This window comes from Somniosus microcephalus, chromosome 2 (genome assembly GCF_052327205.1).
Source record: "Somniosus microcephalus isolate GS21.2 chromosome 2, FLI_Smic_1.0, whole genome shotgun sequence".
Lineage (NCBI taxonomy): Eukaryota > Metazoa > Chordata > Chondrichthyes > Squaliformes > Somniosidae > Somniosus > Somniosus microcephalus.
The window spans coordinates 143,255,394-143,275,414 of record NC_140988.1 but is presented as its reverse complement, the minus strand read 5'-3'; the positions used below and the strand labels follow the sequence as shown (position 1 = coordinate 143,275,414).

At 42.8% G+C, this 20,021-nt stretch overlaps 1 protein-coding gene across 5 annotated transcripts in view; it reads right to left on the bottom strand.

Annotated features, from left to right (window-relative positions):
- The window catches only part of bmp2k (BMP2 inducible kinase), a 137,631-nt gene that overhangs the window by 15,728 nt on the left and 101,882 nt on the right, over positions 1–20,021 (bottom strand). For 2 of the 5 annotated variants that reach the window (XM_085963266.1, XM_085963284.1), the window contains exons 12-15: positions 19,767–19,883; positions 11,935–12,179; positions 7,128–7,285; positions 4,703–4,816 (exon numbers count right to left, since the gene is read on the bottom strand). In XM_085963266.1, the coding sequence (XP_085819392.1) occupies positions 4,703–4,816; positions 7,128–7,285; positions 11,935–12,179; positions 19,767–19,883 (634 nt within the window). The remainder of the gene's footprint in view (positions 1–4,702; positions 4,817–7,127; positions 7,286–11,934; positions 12,180–19,766; positions 19,884–20,021) is intronic. The other 3 variants (XM_085963276.1, XM_085963293.1, XM_085963304.1) reach the window with 3 other exon arrangements.

Genomic DNA, 20,021 nt, shown 5'->3' with positions numbered 1-20,021 from the left:
ATTTGAACAAAGCTATTTAATTTACAAGGTAATGTAAGAACACAGTCCTTTATCTATTTGACTCTTTCTGAAGGAAGAAACACTTCACCCTACACTGGCAATTTTCTGTACTTGCCTGTAGATGAAAATCCATCCAAGAGCTTGCTATAGGATGTGTTATAAAAGTTTCCCTCCCACCCCTCCGCCAAGGCAAAGCAAACTCTAAACTCATCTGGACCTGAAACAACAGTGGTAAATTGCCAATGTTGTCCCACACCAATAGTGATGGGGGACCACATAAGAGGAGTGAACTGGAATCTTGAGAAAGCCTGAGCTTAAGTTACTTCCAAAATAAGAGTAATTGCTGGTGCTTGGGTTCTCAAACATCAGTCCCACTTGTACAACAGTCAAAAGATACAATGGTAAAGGAAGACTAAGGAACAGGTTTCTCTTTCTGGTGATGCTCCCTGAGAACCTACTACTCCCACTATCACCTTCCTATCATTATCATCCTGAGAAGATGTCATGGAACCAACCAAGGAACAGGCTATTTTAGATCTAGTTTTGTGCAATAAGACAGGGTTAATCAGTAATCTCATAGTAAAGGATCCTCGGGGGAAAACTGATCATAATATGATCGAATTTTAATTTAAGTTTGAGAGTGACATTCTTAGTCCAAAACTAGAGTCTTAAACTTAAATAAAGCCAATTACGTAGGTATGAGGGGCGAGTTGGCCAAGGTAGATTGGGAAACTAGATTAAAACCTAGATTAATAGGTAGGACGGTAGATAAGTAGTGGAAAACATTTAAAGAAATATTCCAATATTCTCAACGAATATACATTCCATTCAGAACTAAAAAATCCACAGGAAAAGTGATCCAACCGTGGCTAACTAAAGAAGTTAAGGATAGTATTAGATTAAAAGAAGAGGAGGCTTATAATGTTGCAAAGAATAGTAGTAAGCCTGATGATTGGGAGAGCTTTAGAAACCAGCAAAGGATGACCAAAAAACTGATAAAAGGAGAAAATGGAATACGCGTGTAAATCAGCAAGAAATACAAGAACAGCCTGCAAGAGCTTCTACAAGTATGTAAAAAGGAAGAGAGTAGCAAAAGCAAACATTGGTTCCTTAGAGGCTGAGACAGGAGAACTTATATTGGGGAACAAGGAAATGGCAGTGACCTTAAATATTTTGTATCTGTCTTCACAGTAGAAGACACAAAATGTATATCAAAAATAGTGGGGAAACCAAGGGGCTAATGAGAGTGAGGAATTTAAAGTAATTAATATCAGTAGAGAAAAAGTACTTGCAGTTCAGCGAAGGTTCACGAGGTTGATTCCGGAGATGAAGGGGTTGTCTTATGAAGAAAGGTTGAGCAGGTTGGGCCTATACTCATTGGAGTTTAGAAGAATGAGAGGGGATCTTATTGAAACATAAGATTCTGAAGGGGCTTGACAGGGTAGATGGAGAGAGGGCGTTTCCCCTTGTGGGGGAATCTAGAACTAGGGGGCGTAATTTCAGAATAAGGGGCACCCTTTTAAATCGGAAATGAGGAGGAATTTCTTCTCTGAGGCTCGAAAATCTTTGGAATTCTCTTCCCCAGACAGCTGTGGAGGCTGGGTCATTGAATATTTTTAAGGTGGAGATAGACAGATTTTTGAATGATAAAGGAGTCAAGGGTTATGGGGAGTGGGCAAGGAAGTGGAGTTGAGGCCAAGATCAGATCAGCCACGATCTTATTGAATGGCGGAGCAGGCTCGAGGGGCCAAATGACCTACTCCTATGTTTTATGTTCTTATGTAAAACTAATGGCACTAAAAGCCGACAAATCGCCTGGACCTGATGGGCACATCCTAGGGTTTTAAAAGAGGTGGCTGCAGAGATAGTGGATGCATTGGTTGTGATCTTCCAAAATTCTCTAGATTCTGGCAAGGTCCCAATGGATTGGAAGGTAGCTAATGTAACCCTGCTGTTCAAAAAGGAGAGAGAAAACAGGGAACTACAGGCCAGTTAGCCTGACATCAGTCGTCGGGAAAATGCTGGAATCCATTGTTAAGGAAGTGGTAATGGGGCACTTAGAAAATCATAATATGATTAGGCAGAGGCAACATGATTTTATGAAAGGGAAACCATGTTTCACAAATTTATTAAGAGTTTTTTTGAGAATGTAACTAGCAGGGTAGATAAAGGGGAACCAGTGGATGTAGTATATTTGGATTTCCAAAAGGCATTCGATAAGGTGCCACATAAAAGGTTGTTACACAAGATAAGGGCTCATGGGATTGGAGGTACTGTATTAGCATGGATAGAGGATTGGTTAATCGACAGAAAAGAGAGAGTAGGGATAAATGGGTCATTTTCAGATTGGCGGGCTGTAACTAGTGGGGTGCTGCAAGGATCAGTACTTGGGCCTCAGCTATTTACAATCTATATTAATGACTCAGATGAAGGGAGAGAGTGTAATGTATCCAAGTTTGCTGATGATACAAAGCTAGATGGGAAAGTAAGTGGTGAGGAGGACCCAGAGTCTGCAAAGGGATACAGACAGGTTAAGTGAGTGGGCAATAAGGTGGCAGATGGAGTATAATGTGGGAAAATGTGAGGTTATTCACTTTGGTAGGAAGAATAGAAAAACAGAATATTTTTTTAAATGGTGAGAAACTGTTAAATGTTGGTGTTCAGAGAGATTTAGGTGTCCTCGTACAGGAAACAGAGTTAGCATGCAGGTACAGCAAGCAATTAGCATGTTGGCCTTCATTACTAGGGGGTTAGTGTACAAGAGTAAGGAAGTCTTGCTACACTTGTACAGGGCTTTGGTGAGACCACACCTGGAGTACTGTGCACAGTTTTGGTCTCCTTATCCAAGGAAGGATATACTTGCCACAGAGGCGGTTCAATGAAGGTTCGCTAGATTAATCCCTGGGATGAGAGGGTTGTCCTTTGAGGATAGTTTGAGTAGATTAGGCCTAAACTCTCTGGCGTTTAGAAGAGTGAGAGGTGATCTCATTGAAACAGAAGATTCTATGGGGGATTGACAGGATACATGCCGAGAGATTGTTTCCCATGGCTGGAAAGTCCAGAACTAGGGGGCATAGTCTTAGGATAAGGGGTCGGCCTTTTAAAACCGAGATGAGGAGGAACTTCTTCACGCAGAGGGTTGTGAATCTTTGGAATTCTCTGCCCCAAAGGGCTGTGGATGCTCAGTCGTTGAGTATATTCAAGGTTGAGATGGACTGTGTGGGAATCAAGGGATATGGGGATAGGGCAGGAAAGTGATGTTGAGGTTGTAGATCAGCCATGATATTACTGAATGGCGGAGCAGGCTCGAGGGGCCACATGGCCTGCTCCTGGTTCTTATGTTCTTATGTAAGATGCAATGTTCATTTGCCATTTTGGGAAAAATGCACTAACTTCATAAGGGTCATCAGTATTACAATTTGACAAGAAATGTTGGCCAGAGTGAATACAATAGGTCCTCCTGTATCAGCTTTATAAACTAGTACTAGAACTGGATGGGACACTCTTGAAGCCATCTGACAACGCCTGCATATGTTGTGCAAGACTCACTATGACAAGATGTAATATTGAAGAAAGGTTCGTCAGCCAGAGTATGTTAATACTGCTGCATTGGTCTTGATGTTTGGGATCTTTGGGGACTTGAAGCAACAGCACAGGGGCAAGAAGCAAGGCCAATGCTGAAAATGAGCTGGTTGCATTTAGGTAGACTGGCATGGAACCATGCAAGGGCAGTTGTACGGAGCTAGGCAATTGTGAAGATGTAATGCAATGCATGGTTAACGATCAAATGCTGCACAGAGGTTGAGAACGACAGGGAAGGATAACGCAGTCACAGAGGATGTTATTCGTAATTTTGATTGGGGTAGTTTCAGTGCTCCAAGGGTGGAAACCAGACTGGAGAGATTCAAACGGAGTTAATGGCACAGAGCAGGAAGGCATTCTGAAAGCAGTTCAATTTTTTTTATTATAAAAATAATGCTCACAGATTTCGTATATATCAGTCACCGACAAGGATCCATACTATTTGATGCTGACCTTCAAACTGGGAGCTAGCATCTACCACAGGGAAATAAGAACTAGAGTTAATCTCCCCAACAGAGGCTTTGGTGGACTGATAGTGATGTAAAAATAACACGCATCAGCTAAAAACATGTCAACAGTAATTTTTCAACCCAAAATTTCATAGGACACTCAGTTAAGATTATACTGAACTGTATTGAGACTTGTATTTTCCAAAGCCCACACAATTCTGAAGCACTGAAATACCAATACGGCAGATAATGAACCTTTTCCTTTGTGTACAGAAAACAGCCAGATAAATGCTAACAACCAGAGCAAAAAGGGTATAGTTCAGAATGCCGCTTTACACTTAGAGAGTATCCGAAAATAGCAGTTCAAAAGGTACAAATTTCTGAAGCAATGTCCCAGATAATGTTCTACTGCCCAGTGGATGAAAGCAAATCCTAACTAAGTATGCAGAGTCTGAATAAATGAGGGAAAATATAGATTGTAATCTTGGATTGATAGAATAGAATTTTCACTCGATCACCTTCAGGGGTGAGGGAGAAATGTTGTAATTTACTATGTGATTAACAACCATAGGTAAAACTTCTAAGAAAGCAAAACTAAGTTCAAAAGAGTCAATGATGGTAAACATTGTATACAGTCTTTAGAAGGATCAGACTTGATGTGCCAAACTAACCTGTTTCAGAAACAAATGGAACACAACCAAACAAGTCTTCCTTAACTGGGGTCTGTTGAATAGAATGTGGCTCAGTCTCGTTCTCTATGGATATTCTCCTCTGCTCTGGTTTACCTTAAAGAAAAAAAAATGTGGCATTTCCTGTCTGAAAACTGCAGCTCAGTTCATATAAGGAACAACTATTTCAATGAGCAACACATTGTGATAGAAAAAATCAGTATATTGCCTAATATTGCACAAGGTTGAGCCAAATACATCATTAATTTAAAAATTCAGTATCACTGTGTACACAACACTAATTAGCTGGTACTGAACTAATCACCTGAATCTGCATTATCTAAAAGCTAAATGGATGTGGATTTGTTCTACCGCAGTGAGAGCTGCTTGCTGATGGGTTTGCCGCTTAGGTTAGCTGAACAATTGTCTTCCAGCTTTAGGACCAGCAATGGCAGATCTTCAATAGACTGTCAGCAACAGGAGAAAAATAAAAGGTATCCCCAACTCAATTTTTTTTGTAACTTCCTTCCCATTCTCAAATTGGGAAGGACTAATATACAGTGCAATTTACATTCAAAATATTTCTAAGTTACAATAATATTCCACTTAAATCATAAAGCAAATCAGTATACAGGGACACCATAGGGCTGATTTCCCTGACCTCTGCCCCTGGGTAACTCCCATTTCCATGGGCACAGGGGTCATGAAAAAGTAGCAGAGACCCATTTTGCTGCATCTCTGCCCCTTTTACATTGCACTGGGCGGGGGCATAACTGGGCCTATATCTGCAGCTGTCGTTTTAATTCACCGCTCCATTCCCACTCGGACCTCACCGTCCTTGGCCTCTTGTATTGTTACACGGAAGCTCAACGTAAACTCGAGGAACAACACCTCATCTTCCGATTAGGTACTCTGCAGCCTTCCGGACTCAATATCGAGTTCAACAATTTCAGATCATAACCTCGGCCCCTATTTCATTTTTTCTTGTAATTTTTCCACTCCTTTCCCCCCCACCACCCTTTCCTTTTGTTTCGCTCTCACACCTGGCAGCTATCCCTTGCCCTGCCAGTACACTTTACACCTAATCTCAGCCTATTACCATCTCGTCTAGCTTCGAACACCTTTTATTGTCTCTTTTTTACTTCTTTTGTTTCTTTTATTCTTTTGTCCGATCGCAGCCCTGCCTCCGACTATCTTTTCTTTCCAGTTTTGAAGAAGGGTTCGACCCGAAACGTCAACTCAAATTTCTGTCCACGGATGTTGCCTGACCTGCTGAGTTTTTCCAGCATTTTCTGTTGTTATTTCCTATATCTGCAGCTATTGGACTGAGGCAGGAGGAAGCATTCCTGGCTTCCCACCTCATCATTTTGGGTCACTGCTGGTTGAGCGCCCCAACACAGGGACATCTAGTGACGCTGGAGCTATGAACAGCCCCTGAATCCCAGACAGACAGTCAGCAGGGGTCCCAGGGGTAGGTGAGAGTTTTAAGTTATTTAGCCCCCTCCCGCCAGGATTTTTTCCAGTTGACACTTGCTGCTGATCTCCATCAGCAGTCAGAAGAACCCGATCTTGGAGACCAAACATGCAGCTATACTTTAATTTCCTGCTGTCAGTAAGCCTTGCCAGAGGGTGGACCTGCACTGGTGTTGCCCCCAGACCACACTCGTGGCTTGGCACAGGAAATCCAAATGCTTCTGTACAGTACCGGGACGAAAGGAATGTGCAGGAAAAAAAATGGTCATCAGGATTAGTAATCTGATCTACCGGGATAATAAGGTGCACAGGGATTAATTAAATCAGGTAAAACTACTTTGTCAAGATTCAATAAAATTTAGGATCTAAAAGATATTTAATCTTGCAAAATCTGTCGTGACCTTGCACCATTCTACTGCCAGTGCAACTACTATAGTTCTCCTTTGAAACAGTCCTAATACCATTATATTTTAACGTTTTTATTGCTGAACAAAATCTGAATTAACGTCAAATTCATTAAACAGAATGCATCCCCTTAAGTGTCATACACAGAATGTTTTGTATTTAAGTATACTAGTGTATACTGACAAGGTGCTTTGTGTCAGATTGCAAAGCAGATTTTATATAATTACTTATTTCTGTTAGGCACTTTCAAGTATTGTTAAAAGAAGCTAATGAAAAACATTTTCTTTGTACATTTGCTCTCTTTCTCTTAGCAATACTTCAAATGGAAATTCAAACAATACGGTTAAAATTGGTGATGTGCAATCTTGTATTCTCACTGGACAAGGATTTTTTCTTATAGCTCAAATATTATTACTATTAGTTACTTTGCTAATAGTCTTAAATCAACTATAACTTTAACTAGAACAGCAATTTTAGCTGTGGTGGGGGGGGGGGGGGTGGAAAAAAAGAAGAAAAAAGAAAATGCTGTATGGATCATTACCACTCTTACATGATCTGAGCTGGTCAAATTCCCTATCAAGTAGCTCTTCCTCAGTTAACTTTGAGAAGTTGTCCTCTCCAAATGGATTCCATCCAGACATGTCAGGAGGGTTACTGATAGTCTGTGGAGGATAGTTGTGAATGCCATCCAATTCTAAACAAGTTGGCCTGTAAAGTGAAAAATCTAAAACTCAGTCTTCATAATAAGCAAAATGATACTGGACATTTCATGTGAATACTAAATCTGAGCACAATTTAACAAAATACAGAAAACTTTTTTTAAAAATGTATTATATTTGTTCAATCACAATGGTAGTATCTTGTTTGTCCACTTGTTGAAATCTTATTTTTGCAAATCCACATTTTATTCAAAATAAAACAAGATTATGGTATCATTGCTCATTTTAGGATTCTAAAAGGGACTAGATAACAGACCATTACAAGCTGTTTCACCTTCCCAGAACAGTAGAACCAGAGGGAGGTAAATTTAAAATTGATCTGCGGAAGGACTATTTCAGTGAGCAAGTGATTAATCTCTGGAAAGGCTCACTAGGGAGTCTCTAGCAGCAGATAGTATTGATTCATTCAAATTCAAATTATAGAAATTTCTATCAGAAAATAATATTTTTGGATAAAGTATATCAGTAATTTGAGACATGGCAAATGATAGGAACAGGTGGCTTTGGACCCAAGAGTCCCAAAGCTTTCCACCACTGGGGTTTTTCCTCGCCTCATGTCTGGGTCTGTTGTAGACTAATTGACAGAGATTGCTATGATTAGTCACCAACTCCATTATTGTTGTATCATGAGACTACCAGGAAATTGAAGGTGAACTAGATGGAGTGGTCTTTTTTCATGTAGCAATTCCTATGTTCCTTTTATTAGAAAGGGAAACTGAAACAAAATCCTGTTAATTAAATAAATCTGGAATAAAAACCAAGTATCAGTAATGGTGACCACGAAACTATCGGATTGTCATAAAAACCCAATCTAGTTCACTAATGTCCTTTAGGGAAGGAAATCTGCTGTCCTTACCTGGTCCGGCCAATATGTGACTCCAGACACACAGCAATGTGGTTGACTCTTAACTGCCCTCTGAAATGGCTTAGCAAGCCACTCAGTTGTAACAAACCGCTACGAAAACCACCACCACCAGATGGACCACCCGGCATCGACCTAGGCACTGGCTTCCGACACAACAACGGCACGCCCAGCCCAGTCCAACCTGCAAAATCCTCCTCACTAACATCTGGGGACTTGTGCCAAAATTGGGAGAACTGTTCCACAGACTAGTCAAGCAACAGCCTGACAGTCATACTCACGGAATCATACCTTTCAGCCAATGTTCCAGATTCCTCCATCACCATCCCTGGGTATGTCCTGTCTCACCGGCAGGACAGACCCACCAGAGGTGGCGGCACATTGGTATATAGTCAGGAGGGCGTGGCCCTGGGAGTCACCCTGTGAGTTCTCAACATTGACTCCGGACCCCATTAAGTGTCATGGCTTCAGGTCAAGCATGGGCAAGGAAACCTCCTGCTGATTACCACCTACTGTCCTCCCTCAGCTGATGAATCAATACTCCATGTTGAACACCACTTGGAAGAAGCACTGCGGGTAGCAAGGGCACAGAATGTACACTGGGTGGGGGACTCCAATGTCCCTCACCAAGAGTGGCTTGGTAGCACCACTACTGACCGAGCTGGCCGAGTCCTGAAGGACATAGCTGCCAGACTGGGCCTGCGACAGGTGGGGAAGAGAACCAACATGAGGGAAAAACTTACTTGACCTCGTCCTCACCAATCTATCTGTCGCAAATGCATCTGTCCATGACAGCATTGGTAGAGTGACCACCGCAGTCATTGTGGAGACAAAGTCTCATCTTCACACCGAGGACACCCCACATCGTGTTGTGTGGCACTACCACTGTGCTAAATGGGATAGATTCAGAACAGATCTAGCAGCTCAAAACTGGGCATCCATGAGCCACTGTGGGCCATCAGCAGCAGCAGCAGAATTGTATTCCACCACAATCTGTAACCTCATGGCCTGGCATATCCCTCGCTCTACCATTACCATCAAGCCAGGGGACCAACCCTGGGTCAATGAGGAGTGCAGAAGAGCATGCCAGGAGCAGCACTAGGCGTACTTAAAAATGAGGTGCCTACCTGGGGAAGCTGCAACATAGGACTACATGCATGCTAAACAGCGGAAGCAACATGCTATCGACAGCTAAGCAATTCCACAATCAACAGATCAGATCAATGCTCTGCAGTCCTGCCACATCCAGTCGGGAATGGTGATGGTAATGAAATAACTAACGGGAGGAGAAGGCTCCATGAATAGCCCATCTTCAATGATGGTGGAGCACACGAATGCAAGAGACAAGGCTGAAGTGTTTGCAACCATCTTCAGCCAGAAGTGCCGAGGGGATGATCCATATCAGCCTCCTCCTGAGGTCCCTACCATCACAGAAGCCAGTCTTCAGCCAATTCGATTCACTCCACGTGATATCAAGAAACAGCTGAGCGCACTGGGTACAGCAAAGGCTATGGGCCCTGACAACATCCCGGCTGTCATGCTGAAGACTTGTGCTCCAGAACTAGCTGTACCTCTAGCCAAGCTGTTCCAGTACAGCTACAACACTGGCATCTACCAGACAATGTGGAAAACTGCCCAGCTAGGTCCTGTCCACAAAAAGCAGGACAAATCCAATCCAGCCAATTACTGCCCCATCAGTCTACTCTCAATCATCAGCAAAGTGATGGAAGGTGTCGTCAACAGTGCTAGCAAGCATCACTTACCAATACTCAGTTTGGGTTCCGTCAGGACCACTCAGCTTCAGACCACATTACAGCCTCGGTCCAAACATGGACAAGAGCTGAATTCCAGAGGTGAGGTGAGAGTGACTGCCCTTGACATCAAGGCAGCATTTGACCGAGTATGGCATCAAGGAGCCCTAGTAAAATTGAAGTCAATGGGAATCAAGGGTAAAACGCTCCACTGGCTGGAATCATACAGAGCACAAAAGAAGATGGTTGTGGTTACTGGACATTAATCTTCTCCCCCCAGGACATCGTTGCAGGAGTTCCTCAGGGCAGTGTCCTCGGCCCAACCATCTTCAGCTACTTTATCAATGACCTTCATAAGGTCAGAAGTGGGGATGCTCGCTGATGATTGGTTTTGAACAACGTGCATTCACAACTCCTCAGATAATGAAACCATCCATGCCTGCATACAGCAAGACCGGGACAATATTCAGGCTTGGGCTGATAAGTGGCAAGTACCATTCGCGCCACACAAGTGCCAGGCAATGACTATCTCCAACAAGCAAGAGTCTAACCACCGCCCCTTGACATTCAACAGCATTACCATCGCCGAATCCCCCACCATCAATATACTGGGGGTCACCATTAACCAGAAATTTAACTGGACCAGCCACATAAATACTGTGGCAACAAGAACAGGTCAGAGGCTGGAATTTCTGCAGTGAGTGTCTCACCTCCCGACTCCCCAAAGTTTCTTTCCACCATCTACAAGGCACTAGTCAGGAGTGTGATGGAATGCTCTCCACATGCCTGGATGAGTGCAGCTCCAACAACACTCGAGAAGCTCGGCACCATACAGGACAAAGCAGCCCGCTTGATTGGCACCCCATCCACCATCTTAAACATTCTCTCCCTCCACCACCAGCACACCGTGGCTGCAGTGTGTACCATCTACAAGATGCACTGCAGCAACTCGCCAAGGCTTCTTAAACAGCACCTCCCAAACCCGCGACCTCTACCACCTAGGTGGTCAAGGGCAGCAGGAGCATGGGAACACCACCACCTGCAAGTTCTCCTCCAAGTTACACACCATCCTGACTTGGAAATAGATCGCCGTTCCTTCATGGTTGCTGGGTCAAAATTCTGGAACTCCCTCCCTAACAGCACTAGGAGTGTACCTTCACCACATGGACTGCAGCAGTTCAAGAAGCGACCGGGGAATTAGCTCAAATGGTAGAGCGCTCGCTTAGCATGTGAGAGGTAGCGGGATCGATGCCCGCATTCTCCACTTTCCTATGCGTGGGTTTCCTCCGGGTGCTCCGGTTTCCTCCCACAGTCCAAAGATGTGCAGGTTAGGTTGATTGGCTATGATAAATTGACCCTTAGTGTTAGGGGGATTAAATACGTGGGGTTACAGGATAGGGTGGGATATGTGTTGGTGTAGGGGTTACTGGGATCGGGTGGGATATGTGTCGGTGCAGGCTCGATGGGCCGAAATGGCCTCTATCTGCACTGTGGGGTTTCTGTGATTCTGTGAAGGTGGCTCACCACCACCAAGGGCAATTAGGGATGGGCAATAAATGCTGGCTTTGCCAGCGACACCCACATCCCAGGAACTATTTTTTTTTAAATTCTAATTAAAATACCATCCTAAAATAATTTTATATAAAAAGCCTTTTTACAGTACTTTTACTCTCCCTTTTTCCAAGACATTTATACTTGCAAGTCATAAAATCAGTCTGGATTTTTCTTCTAACTTGCTGCTACAAATTTCCCTGCACTTATCCAAAAGAAACATGGTTTAATGAACTATAGATAGGGTGGGACAGTGTAGTGTTGCATAAAATAACACAAGTTGCAATTTTGCAGGATAAAAAATGCTCAAGCAATTCTATTCAGCGGGAGACAACGTTACAGATTTACACATACTACATACAGTTGTTTGTTATTTTTACAGAAAAATTAAACCATTAAATGGACTGTAATATTCCCAAACCCACCCATCAATATTGCTGCTCAACTCTTTTTTCCTCCTCCTTCAATACTGACCTAACTGAGTTATTAGAAGATTCCACTGTCATTATTGAGTTAGTGCCAGTGACCACAAAAGCCACGCCATACGAGACGTCACTCTGGATCCTATGGTGGCCAGCAGCTTGATGGGCCGTTGGAGAGGTTGGAGAAACAAAAGCCTTTAAAGTAGTTTGACATTCATGTGCAGAGGGCTGAAAATGTGGATGCTGGTGCACAGCAACCTGAGATTGTGCAAAAGCCTGTTGGTATTGCTGTACCTGCTGGATATAAACAGAAACATTAATAAACTTTTCTTTACACTATTTTACCTTATTCAAAACCAGAGTTTAAAAAAGTCAACAACTCCTGAATAATAATCACATCTTTAACATAGCAACACATCCCAAGGCGCTTCACAAATAGGCTGGGTAAACAGACAGAGTAGAAGCTGGAAGACTTGGTCAAAGAAGCAGGTTTTGAGAAGAAACAAAAAGGCTTTCGGAAAATAATTCCACACTGCAGTAGTGTGAAGGCTGAAGGCCCTGCCAGTGATGGTGGAGTATGATGAGCGTGAGCATTTCTCTTGCTGCTTTAAAATTTACTCTTTCCTGAATCCTCACACCCCCCTTCAGTAGTTTAAAGACCTGTCTACTGCCCTAGTTATTCAATTAGCCAGGACACTGGTTCTAGCCCGGTTTAAGTGGAGCCCGTCCTAACGGAACAGCTCCCTCTTTCCCCAGTACTGGTGCCAATCCCCCATGAAGCAAAACTCCTGCCTCCCACACCATTTTTTGAGCCACGCATTTAACCTTCTAATCTACTTGTCCCCATGCCAATTGTCACGTGGCTCAGGTAACAATCCAGAGATTACCACCTTTGAGGTTCTGCATTTTAATTTGGACCACAACTCCTCAAACTCTCTCAGCAGAACCTCATTCCTATCTATCTGCCCACGCCATTAACCTGACGTTGGCATAATTTGACGATATCTATCGTCCTAGTTCGGAATGCAGTTGGAAACTGTAGCTGGGTGAATTTGTATACTAGAGGGACGATGAGTTAATGGGCAGAGTGGCCTTTACTTAATCCCTGCAAAATATTGGATGGCCTAACCCTTCTCCGAAACTAGGGTCTTAAATCTAAACAAAGCAAACTATGTAGGTATGAGGGGCGAGTTGGCTAAGGTAGATTGGGAAACATTAAAAAGGTATGATGGTAGACAAGCAATGGCTAGCATTTAAAGAATACATAATTTACAACAAATATACATTCCTTTAAGGCACAAACAACCCACAGGAAAAGTGGTCCAACCGTGGCTAACAAGAGAAGTTACAGATCGTATTAGATCAAAGGAAGAGCAGTAAGCCTAAGGATTGGGAGAAATGTCAAGGCTCTAGAGCAGAGCAAAGTTTTGGGTAAAAATAAGCAGAGTGGGTCAGGAAGGGAGAGAGAGAGTAACAAAGGTAATAAGGCATCAGTGACTAAGGTGACATCAGGGAAAAATAGAAAGTCAAAGCTAAAGGCACTATATCTGAATGCGTGAAGCATTTGCAACAAAAGATGAATTAATAGTGGAGATAGAAATTAATAGCCATTACGGAGACGTGGTTGCAAAATGACCACGGTTGGGAACTAAATATTCCAGGATACTTAACTTTTAGAAGAACATAAGAAATAGGAGGAGTAGGCCATTTGGCCCCTCAAGCCTGCTCCGCCATTTAATGAGATCACAGCTGATTTGATCTTGGCCTCAGCTCCATTTTGCTGCCCGCTCCCCATAACCCATCACTCCCCTATTGTTCAAAAATCTGTCTATCTCCACCTTAAATATATTCAATGACCCAGCCTCCACAGCTCTCTGGGGCAGAGAATTCCACAGATTTACAACCCTCAGAAGAAATTCCTCCTCATCTCAGTTTTAAATGAACGACCCCTTATTCTGAAACTATGCCCCCTAGTTCTAGATTCCCCCATGGGGGGAAACATCCTCTCTGCATCTACCTTGTCAAGCCCGTCAGTATCTTAAATGTTTCAATAAGATCACCTCTCATTCTTCTAAACGCCAATGAGTATAGGCCCAACCTTTCTTCATAAGTCAACCCCTTCATCTCAGGAATCAACCTCGTGAACCTTCTCTGAACTGCCTCCAATGCAAGTATATCCCTCTTTAAATAAGGAGACCAAAACAGTACGCAGTACTCCAGGTGTGGTCTCACCAATACCCTGTACATTTGTAGCAGGACTTCCCTGCTTTTATACTCCAGCCCCCTTGCAATAAAGGCCAACATTCCATTTGCCTTCCTGATTACTTGCTGTACCTGCATGCCAATGTTTTGTGTTTCATGCACAAGAACACACAGGTCCCTCTGTACTGCAGCATTTTGTAATCTCTCCATTTAAATATTTTTTTACCAAAGTGGATGCCTCACCTTTCCCACATTATATTCCATCTGCCAAATGTTTGCCCACTCACTTAGCCTGTCTATATCCCTTTGCAGATTCTTTGTGTCCTCTTCACAACTTGCTTTCCCACCTATCTTTGTATCATCAGCAAATTTGGCTACATTACACTCGGTCCCTTCATCCAAGTCATTAATATAGATTGTAAATATTTGAGGCCCCAGCACTGATCCCTGTGGCACCCCATTAGTTACAGTTTGCCAACCGGAAAATGACCCATTTATCCCGACTCTCTGTTTTCTGTTAGCCAATCCTCTATCCATGCTAATATATTACCCCCAACCCCTTGAGCTCTATCTTGTGCAGTAACCTTATCGAATGCCTTCTGGAAATCTAAATACACCACATCCACTGGTTCCCCTTTATCAACCCTGCTCGTTACATCCTCAAAGAACTCCAGCAAATTTGTCAAACATGATTTCCCTTTCATAAAACCATGCTGACTGCTTGATTGTAATGCCCCGGAAATTCGGGTCTCCATGGGTGAGTACGCACGGGGTACTCACCTGTAAGCCCAATGGAAGTGCCGGTTTCCTGCATGCACTGCGCATGCGCGGGAAACCGGCACTTCCATTCCCCTGAAAGAAGGGGTTCAGCGTTCGAGCGCGTGCACAGGAGAGGCTGCGCGTGCGCATCAAACTTACGTTTTTTTTGCAGGTTTTCCCGGGAGGGTAAGTCTCCAGAAGTTAGACATGTAAAAAGCAGTCGCAAGGCCTGCTTTTTACAAGGTAAGTGGTGAATTAATTAAAATTAAAACTTTTTTCCACAGGTTTATTATTTTTAAATACTTTAAAGAAAGGTAAGTTTATTTTTAGCCCCGTTAGAAAATAAAATTATTTTGTTCAAAAATTTAAATTATTGTTTAAAATAGTTATTTCATGTAATTTATAGTTTATTTTAAAAATTTGATGTTTTTAAAAATTTATTTGAAGATTTAGTGATGTTTTGGGGCTTATAGTATTTATAAGTTTGACAGCCCTTCCTGTCAAACTTATGAATGAAGCATTCCTTGCTCCCCATGGCCCACGTGATCCCAGGGGACGCATCGAACTAACTGCGCCCCTGGGATATGCAAGCACTGCAGTTGGAGGCGGCTCAGGATCGGAATTCCACGGGGGCCCACAGCACAACGGCCGGTGCGCAAGGCAAGTGCAGGTCGGGGGCTTACACCCGCGGGAAGCCCTCGACCCGAATTTCTGGGCCATTATGATTTTCTAAATGTCCTGCTACTGCTTCCTTAATAATGGACTCCAGCATTTTCCCAATGATAGATGTCCCAATGACAGATGTTAAGCTAACTGGTCTATAGTTTCCTGCTTTCTGTCTCCCTCCCTTCTTAAATAGGGGCGTTACATTTGCGATTTTCCAATCCGCTGGGACCTCTCCAGAATCCAGGGAATTTTGGTAGATGGCAACCAATGCATCCACTATTTCTGAAGCCACTTCTTTTAAGACCCTAGGATGCAGGCCATCAGGTCCAGGGAACTTGTCCACCTTTAGTCCCATTATTTTACTGAGTACTTTTTCTTTAGTGATAGTGATCGTTTTAAGAGATAGGCAGAATGGAAAAGGAGGAGGGGTAGCCCTGATAATAAAGGATGGGATAAAGACAGTAGAAAGGATCTTAGCTCCGAAAATCAAGTAGTAGAATCAGTTTGGGTGGAGCTAAGAAACAGCAAGGGGCAAAAAACACTGGTGGGAGTTATTTATAGGCCCCCAAACAGTAGTTGTAATGTAGGGCAGAGTATAAATCAGGAAATTAGAGACGCATGTAACAAGGGTAATACAATAATTATGGGGGGACTTTAATCTACATATAGGCTGGGCAAACCAAATTTGCATTAATAGTGTGGAGGACAAGTTCATGCAATGTGTACAAGATAGTTTTCTAGATCAGTATGTTGAGGAACCAACTAGGGAACAGGCTATTTTGGATCTAGTATTGTGCAATGAGAAAGGGTTAATTAATAACCTCGTAGTAAAGGGGCCTTTAGGGAAGAGTGACCATAATATGATAGAATTTTATAGTAAGTTCGAAAGTGATTTAGTGAAATGTGAAGTTATCCACTTTGGTAGGAAATAGAAAAGCAGGAGTATTTTTTAAATGGTGAGAGATTGGGAAATGTTGGTGTTCAGAGGGACCTGGGTGTCCTAGTACAGGAAACAGTGTTAACATACAGGCAGAGCAAGCAATTAGGAAGGCAAATGGCACGTTGGCCTTTATTGCAAGGAGGTTGGAGTACAAGAGTGAGGAAGTCTTACTACAATTGTACAGGGCTTTGGTGAGACCTGGAGTACTGTGCACAGTTGTGGTCTCCTTATTCATGGAAGGAGGCGGTGCAACGAAGGTTCACTAGGTTGATTCCTGGGATGAGAGGGTTGTCCTGAGGAGAGATCGAGTAGATTGGGCCTATACTCTCTGGAATTTCGAAGAATGAGGTGTGATCTCATTGAAACATAAGATTCTGAGGGGGATTGACGGAATAGATGCGGAGAGGTTGTTTCCCCTGGCTAGAGGGTCTAGAACTAGGGGGCAGTGTCTCAGGATAAGGGGTTGGCCATTTAAGACTGAAATGAGGAGGAATTTCTTCACTCAGAAGGTTGTAAATCTTTGGAATTATCTACCCCAGAGGGCTGTGGAGGCTCAGTCATTGAGTATATTCAAGAGATATAGATTTTTGGATATTAAGGGAATCAAGGGATATGGGGATAGTGCAGGAAAGTGGAGTTGAGGTAGATCAGCCATGATCTTATTGAATGGCAGAGCAGGCTCGAGGGGCCGAATGGCCTACTCCTATTTCTTATGCAGAAGCAAGTCAATGCAGAGAAATGGAAAGTAGTGCATTTTAGGAAATAGATCAGTGAATGGAACTATACTGTAAGACTCTTGGCAGAGTGGACCTGGAGAGTGAGTGTGCAGGAACAGAGAGATCGAGGGGTGCAGATACATAGTTCTTTAAAGGTGGAGTGTAGGTGGAAAAAGTCAGAGAAATGTGATTTTGGGTTTTATACATAAGGGCATTGAATATAAAAGCAAGGAAGTGATGTTGAATTTACAAAACATTAGTTTGGTCATAGTTGGAATATTGGGTGCAGTTTTAGATACTCCATTAGGGGAATATTTAAAGTCATGGAAAGGGTACAGTGAAGAATCACCAGAATAAAGCCAGGAATTAAGACAAGAAAGGCTTGAAAAATTGGGGGTTTTCCACCAGAACAAAATTGGGGAGATCCAATACAAGTTTTCAAATTTATTAACGGTTTTGATAAACTAAACAGTGAAAGATTGATTCCCCTGGTTTATGAACATGTAAACTAAACACCCAGCTCTAGCTCACCACCACCTCTCCTGACTCCTCCACTGTCTGATTTGGCTCGCTGGAGGAGCAGAAATTTCCTCCAACTAAATATTGGGAAGACCAAAGCTATTGTTTTCGGTCCCCGCCACCGTCTCCATTGTAAATATCGAAGGCTGAACCAGACCGTTCGCAACCTTGGTGTCATATTTGACCCCGAGATGAGCTTCTGACCACATATCCATTCCATCACCAAGAGCGCCTACTTCCATGTCTGTAATATCGCCCAACTCCACCTCAGCTCATCTGCTGCGGAAGCCCTCATCCATGCCTTTGTTACCTCTAGACTTGACTATTCCAACGCACTCCTGGCTGGTCTCCCATCTTCCACCCCACAAACCTGAGCTCATCCAAAACTCTGCTGCCCGAATCCTAACTCGCACCAAGTGCTGTTCACCAATCACCCCTGTGCTCACTGATCTACACTGACTTCCGGTCTGGCAATGCCTCAATTTTAAAATTCTCATCCTTGTTTTCAAATCCCTCCATGACCTTACCCCTCCCCATCTCTGTAACCTCCTCCAGCCCTCTTTCAATTCTGGCCTCTTGCACAGCCCCGATTTTAATTGCTCCATCATTGGTGGCTGTGCCTTCAGTTGCCTAGGCCCTAAGCTCTGGGATTCCCTCCATAAACTTCTCCATCTCTCACTCCTCCTTTAAGACACCCCTTAAAACCTACCTCTTCCCATGTGGCTTGGTGTCACATTTTGTTTGATAACGCTCCTGTGAAGCACCTTGTGGCGTTTTACTACGTTAAAGGCGCTATATAAATGCAAGTTCTTGTTGAATTGGTACAAAGGGGTAAAATCAGAATTATCACAACAATGAAGGGGAAAGTTAGAAGTTTTTTTTCATACAAGGGTTATTAGGACATGAAATGTTTCACATAAATGGCTATTGAGGCTAAGAATGTATCATTTTAAAAGGGAATTGGATAAATATTTGAAAAGGAAAAATAAAAGGATATGGGAAAAGGGCAAGGAAATGTGATTAGAATAGACAGCTACAGTTGAATGACCTGGATTCAGAAACTCATTCCTAATTGATCAATTTTGCAAATGATACCAAACTAGGATTAGCAGTGACATTAGAAATTACAGGACAAGTTGGAAAAATACTTAAGTGGGTGGAACAATGGCAGATGAAATTTAATGCAGACAGGTGTAAAGTTCTACATAAAGGAAGGAACGATCGGTGGCAGACATACTCCATAATTAGTGTTGAAATAGCTAAGGATGAAGTTGAAAGAAAGATATAGGAGCCTTAAAAGACCTGATGCTTAGCGTGTTCAACTAATGCAGAGCAGCAACCAGCAATGCCAATAGAATGTTGAACTATAAAACCAAAACAATAGGATATAATTCAGAGGAGGTAGTGATCAACTTTGTAGTGTCTGGTCAGACCACAGCTGGAATACTGTGTCCAGTTCTGGTCAGCAAGATACAAGAGAAAAATTCAAGCCAGTGCAGAAAAGAGCCAGGAGCTGACCCCAGCATCAAACGTCGGAGTTAGGAGGAAAGACAGGAGAGATTGGAGTGTCTGAGAGGTGATCTTATAGGAGGTATTCAAAATAGTTACGGGAGAACACAAATCTGGAACATCTCTAAATTAAATTGCAAGAATAGCACAAGGGTTCACAGAACCAAACTAGTAAAAGGCAAGTTTAGGGCAGATATTAGATTATCCTTTACAGAGCGATCAACATATAGAATGGATTTCCAGATACAGTAGTGGAGGCAAAAACCTTGGAATAATTTAACAACTGGATGCTGCAATGCAGGGACTTCTGAATGGATGAAATAAATTGGGCCAAATGGCTTTCCTCATCTGTAATTATCTTACGATCTTGAACAGCTAACACCTTCTGCACTTTCTTTTCAAAGGTTCTGACAACATTTCTAAACCATGCTCTGTTACCCTTTCATTCACATATAGCTATGCATCAGAGTTACTCGGGATAAGTTAACTGATCCAGTTGGGATTAGTACCTGCTTTTCACTCACTCACTCTCTCTCTCTCCTCCCCCTCCCAAAAGAAATAATGGTTTCTTACCACAGCAGAGTACTGAGGAGATTGTTGCTGCTGATAATACATTGGCTGTATCATTAATTGATGCTGTTGTAATTGCTGCTGCTGTTGATGTATTGATGGCTGCAAAGCCTGCCGATACTATCAAAGATATGAAAATAACTTATGTATAGAACCACAAGTCACCATCACTGCTTTTACTGAAACCATAAATACAACAGTGGGCCCAGAAGCTTAAGTAAATTTTACAAATCATGCTTTGAAATAAAGCACAACAAG